Source organism: Anastrepha obliqua, chromosome 4 (assembly GCF_027943255.1).
Source record: "Anastrepha obliqua isolate idAnaObli1 chromosome 4, idAnaObli1_1.0, whole genome shotgun sequence".
Classification (NCBI taxonomy): Eukaryota; Metazoa; Arthropoda; class Insecta; order Diptera; family Tephritidae; genus Anastrepha; species Anastrepha obliqua.
The window spans coordinates 36,701,957-36,707,198 of NC_072895.1; the positions used below are offsets into that span (position 1 = coordinate 36,701,957).

At 42.2% G+C, this 5,242-nt stretch overlaps 1 protein-coding gene across 1 annotated transcript; it reads left to right on the forward strand.

Moving 5' to 3' along the window:
* Window positions 1–605: 605 nt before the first annotated feature.
* On the forward strand, window positions 606–3,117 carry LOC129245473 (phenoloxidase 2-like). Its single transcript, XM_054883652.1, has 4 exons — window positions 606–1,666; window positions 1,740–2,361; window positions 2,432–2,667; window positions 2,735–3,117. The coding sequence occupies exons 1-4, from the start codon at window positions 686–688 to the stop codon at window positions 2,936–2,938; spliced, it is 2,043 nt and encodes a 680-aa protein (XP_054739627.1). The 5' UTR covers window positions 606–685; the 3' UTR covers window positions 2,939–3,117.
* Window positions 3,118–5,242: the final 2,125 nt, after the last annotated feature.

Consider the following 5,242-nt stretch of genomic DNA (forward strand, 5'->3'; position numbering starts at 1 on the left):
TAAAACCAACAAAAACTTAAGCATTTACGTAAAAATCAAAAATTAAATGCAACCACAATGCAGCATAAAAAGGGAAATATATGAATTTGGTGTACGTTCTAACCAGCCCAGACATACCTACTTAATTACATACTTGAAAATGATCAAAAGTTATACATGCATATACATATAAATATATATTAAAAATGTAGACAGATTAATAGCAGAAATATAAATTTATTGAATTTAATCCAAACGATTAGAGAAATGGTTGAATTTTTTCGGAATACCACACAAAACAAAAGGTATGTCGATTGCTCGTATTTGCTTCTGCATTCACATGCCTTCCTCATTTTCCAGTTTTGAGCAGCAGATATGACATTTGTGTCAATTTGTAGTTCTGTATGTATGCCTTTCCACTTTTTATCACACCAATTTCGATATGAATGCCTATGGAAATGTGCATACACATACACACATGTGTATGTATATGAGTGTGGATGAATTTGGATGGTCGGGGAGACCGCAAAATATTTGACCACCGAAAAAGCGATAAGTCGCCAGCAGTTCTATGAGTAGTATAAAAGCGTGAGTTTCCTAGTCCAATTCATCAGTTTCGTGTTGAAACTACAACTACCACTGCCTACATTTAGCACAAGCTTAGGCCTTCTTGTTTGTTAAAGAAATTTCCTCATCAACGCTAATCATGGCTGACAAAAAGAATCTGCTGTTGCTCTTCGATCGTCCTAACGAGCCCATTTTCATGGAGAAGGGACAAGCTGCAGTGTTCGATGTGCCCGACAAATTCCTCACGGATCGCTATCGTCCTATCAGCAATGAGGTTCAAAGTCGTTTCGGTGAAAAGGCAGAACAACGCATTCCCGTTCGAGATATATCCATTCCGGATCTGCGTTTACCCATGTCACTACCGCGAGATGCGCAATTTTCTCTTTTCATTCCCGCTCATCGTCGTATTGCTGGTCGTCTGATTGACATTTTCATGGGTGTGCGCTCCATTGAGGATCTTCAGAGTGTGGCTGTGTATGCTCGCGATCGTTTGAATCCGTATTTGTTCAATTATGCACTGTCGGTGGCGCTGCTACATCGTGCGGACACTAAAGGAATGGATCTTCCATCTTTTGCACAGAACTTCCCCGACAAGTTTGTGGACTCCCGTGTTTTCCGTCAAGTTCGAGAGGAAGCTACCGTTGTTCCTGAGGGATCACGTATGCCCATTACAATTCCACGCGATTACACTGCTTCTGATCTAGAGCCTGAGCATCGGCTTTGGTATTTCCGTGAAGATCTTGGCATCAATCTCCATCATTGGCATTGGCATTTGGTGTATCCCTTTGAAGCCGGCGATCGTGCCATTGTGAACAAGGATCGTCGTGGTGAACTCTTCTATTACATGCATCAACAAGTGGTAGCTCGTTATAACTTGGAACGTTTCAGCAATAATTTGGCTCGTGTTGTGCGCTTTAACAACTTGCGCGAACCTATCACGGAGGGGTACTTCCCCAAAATGGACTCGTTGGTGGCGAGTCGCGCTTGGCCACCACGTTTTGAGGATACAAAATTGTCAGACCTTAACCGAGAGCTGGATCAAATTAATCTGGATGTGAGTGACATGGAGCGCTGGAGCGATCGTATATTTGAAGCCATATCGCAAGGCTTTGCCACTGATGTAAGTTTACTCCACACCTACTTATCTATCTCCAAAACATAAAATAAAACTAAGAAAATGTTTCTTAATTCAGGAAAGTGGCAATCAGGTACCACTGGACGAGGTTCGTGGTATTGATATTTTGGGCAACATAATGGAGTCGTCTATTATTTCCCCAAACCGAAGCTTGTATGGTGACTTTCATAACATGGGCCACGTATTCATTTCATACTCTCACGATCCCGATCATCGCCATTTGGAGTCCTTCGGCGTAATGGGTGATTCTGCTACTGCCATGCGGGACCCCGTTTTCTACAGATGGCACGCATACATCGATGATATCTTCCAGGATCACAAAACTCGTCTCACGCCATACACTCTACCAGAGCTCAGTTACCAGGGCGTTTCTGTCACTGGTGTGCAAGTGGCTCCCGAAGGAGGTCAGCCAAATATTCTTCAAACTTTCTGGCAACAATCAGATGTTGACCTCTCACGTGGAATGGACTTTGTGCCACGTGGAAATGTGTTTGCTCGTTTCACTCATCTCCAACATACCCCATTCACCTACACAATCAACGTCAACAACGATGGTGGTGCTCAACGTTTCGGTACAGTACGAATCTTCTTGGGACCAAAGACAGATGAGCGCGGCCAAGGAATGCTCTTCAAAGACCAACGTCTGCTGATGATAGAACTAGATAAATTCATTGTGTCACGTGAGTATTAAACTATTATTCACCTATACATGCACACAGGGATCACTGCTAACTTAAATTCAATCAACAGTAAACCCTGGCCAAAATACCATTCGACGTCGATCCACTGAGTCCAGTGTTACCATTCCCTTCGAACGCACATTCCGCGATTTAGACACCAATCGACCGGCCGCCGGTAGTGCCGATGAGTTAGAATTCAACTTCTGTGGTTGTGGATGGCCTAATCATATGCTCATCCCGAAAGGTTTACCCGAAGGTCTTCGCTGCGAGTTGTTTGTTATGGTATCCGACTATGATCAGGATAGGGTAAGAGAAAGTCTTTGATTGAAAATCATACTTTTTCGCGTATGCTAATCTTCTACTTTTGTGTTAGGTCGAGCAACAATTGGTGGGTGCGTGCAGTGATGCTGCATCCTACTGCGGCGTGCGTGATCGCCTCTATCCAGACCGTCGTGCTATGGGCTATCCATTCGACCGTCTGGCTCGCTCAGGTGCTGACCGTCTTGTCAACTTCTTGACTCCGAATATGAGCATAGTGGATGTAGTAGTGCGTCACGATAACCGCGTTGTGACGTAATCAACGAACACTTGGAAGGAATTGATCAACTTTACCCGATGATATGAATTCGATTTACGAAATGTTACCCACGGCTCCGTCTGCGAAATGTTATTTGTTTTAACATAACTCAACCGGAGCCATTGATATTTGTTCTAATAAAAATTTTCCTTATATCACTGAATAAAATTTATTCAATTATTGGTTGGTATTCTCTGATGGTCTATGTAAATATACTTTCATGGTTAGCCCAATGGTGCGCCACTCAAGTAAAATACTTTAAGTTTTATCTTTGCGTAATAGCAAATCAAAAATGCGCAAAAGTCTTTGTCAATAACAAAAGGCAATGAATAGGAGCTTTGCCGCATCCACACCATAACTTCAATATCGGCCTCCTTACTTTTTTTCACCAAAATGATATCGCACCTCATCGATGGGGTGTACATGAGATCCAGGAGCATTAACTGCGGTGATAAATGGATACACTTCGGTGGATTACTTCAGCTATTTCCAGTCGTACGAGCAAATTTTAAATACCTGGTGGAGTTAGAGCCAGATTTTTATAAGGATTTATAATACAATTTCGCTCATGTTTCAATGATTATTGATACACCCGTGCAAATAAAAAGCCTGCGATTTCCAAACATTTGGATCTCTTGTAACTCAATATCTTGATTTGGTTATCGATTTTATAAGGATTTCTTAATTATCTGAAACTAAGCTGTATACCTCATTTGAAACCAACTGTGTCCATGAAACATTAAGTTGTAGAAAATTTTGTTTCAGAACAAAGCGAAAGTCAAGTAAATTTCTTCATATACAGGGTCTCTAAAGCTTGAGTTTTTTAAACACAAATTAAATATACTTCTGCTCAAATATGAACGAGACGGTATCAATAAAACGGTCCGCGGATGACATATGGCAAAAATACAATAAATTTTTTGTTTTTTGGTAGGACTGTTATAAGCTTACATGGCAAATTTCAGCGTGATATGTCACATAGTTTGTTTTCTGTGCTACTGTAAACAAGTCAAGCTCGAGTGTGTTCTTCGAATTTAACGATGGAAATTCAAGTTGAACAAAGAATTTATTTGAAATTTTGTTATTCCAACAAAATTTCGGCTTCAGACGCCTTAAAAATGTTGCAGACAACCTATGGGGACTCTGCTCTATCGCGTGCACGTGTTTTCCAGTGGTAAAAATCGTTCAAAGAGGGCCGTACATCGGTTGAAAACTTGCCTCATGAACGTCGTCCAGCAACATCAGTAAACGACGAAAACATCGGAAAAGTAAAGGAAATTGTGCTTGAAAATCGCACAAATCGCAAAATCGGTTAACGCTGAAAATTTATTTTTGCCATATGTCATCCGCGGACCGTTTAATTGATAACGTCTCGTTCATATTTGAGCAGAAACTATGTCGAGGTTCTGGAGAAAGTATTGAACCCTTGGATTGATAGTGTATGGGATGACAGCCGACTCTGCTGCTTCACACAAAGTGATGGCGACACACCATTGGATGGCTGAAAATGTCCACAACCACACAACACCGAACTTATAGAGGCCGAATAGGCCTTTGTTTTTTTATCCGAAGGGGGAATCCCTGATACCATCATTATAGACGGCATGTACGATTCATACTGATCACTAAAAGTACACCTCATTCGGGGCCACGCACTGTCAGTATTATCGCACGAAACTGGACTTGCGAAACATTACACCGACCTCTGTAGCTTTAGCTTGCCCTGCGGTACCGCCGTTTAAGCATTACATCGCAGCGCCAAGCTAGCCAGTATGGATCTTCATATATGTTTCTGTTAGTGTCTATCCATCGTTACTTGTTTGCCTTTTTTCCTTACTGCGTTGCCATTCTTATTTCCGCAGTTCCTGTAATGCATTCGCGGACCATTCTCTCTTCTTGGCCCACAAAAACTTCGGCTGAAGCATGTTACTTGCAATGTTGCCTGGAGTTATTCTTTTATTATTTCTCCCGTCAGGAATTGCGCCAGGTAGTAATCGGTGGCACCATGTCTTCTTTCAATCTATGCCTGTACGCTTCTGAGAGAAGACGCTTCTTATGCGTCCACCTCCCTTTTGTCGCTGGTCCTAGCGATTTTGCCACTCTTTTATGCTCCCCCTGTCTTTCCTCATTACGCTCTTCCGCCGTTAGTCGCCTGTTTAGGCTTTTGGCTTCGTCGCAGACTCTACCCAGATCGGAGGCTATTTTATCTGGTGTCATGATACCCGATATGACACACACTGCTTCATACGACACTGTCCTGAAAGCACCGGCAACTCTAAGAGCGCTTAGTCTAAAAACTATTTC

What these genes read in the sequence shown, in the direction of transcription:
- LOC129245473 (XM_054883652.1), top strand. Translation starts at nt 686, where the DNA reads ATGGCTGACAAAAAGAATCTGCTGTTGCTCTTCGATCGTCCTAACGAG. An exon ending in AGATAAATTCATTGTGTCAC is followed by an intron (nt 2,362 to 2,431) that starts GTGAGTATTAAA and finishes TTCAATCAACAG; the next exon opens with TAAACCCTGGCCAAAATACC. An exon ending in CCGACTATGATCAGGATAGG is followed by an intron (nt 2,668 to 2,734) that starts GTAAGAGAAAGT and finishes CTTTTGTGTTAG; the next exon opens with GTCGAGCAACAATTGGTGGG.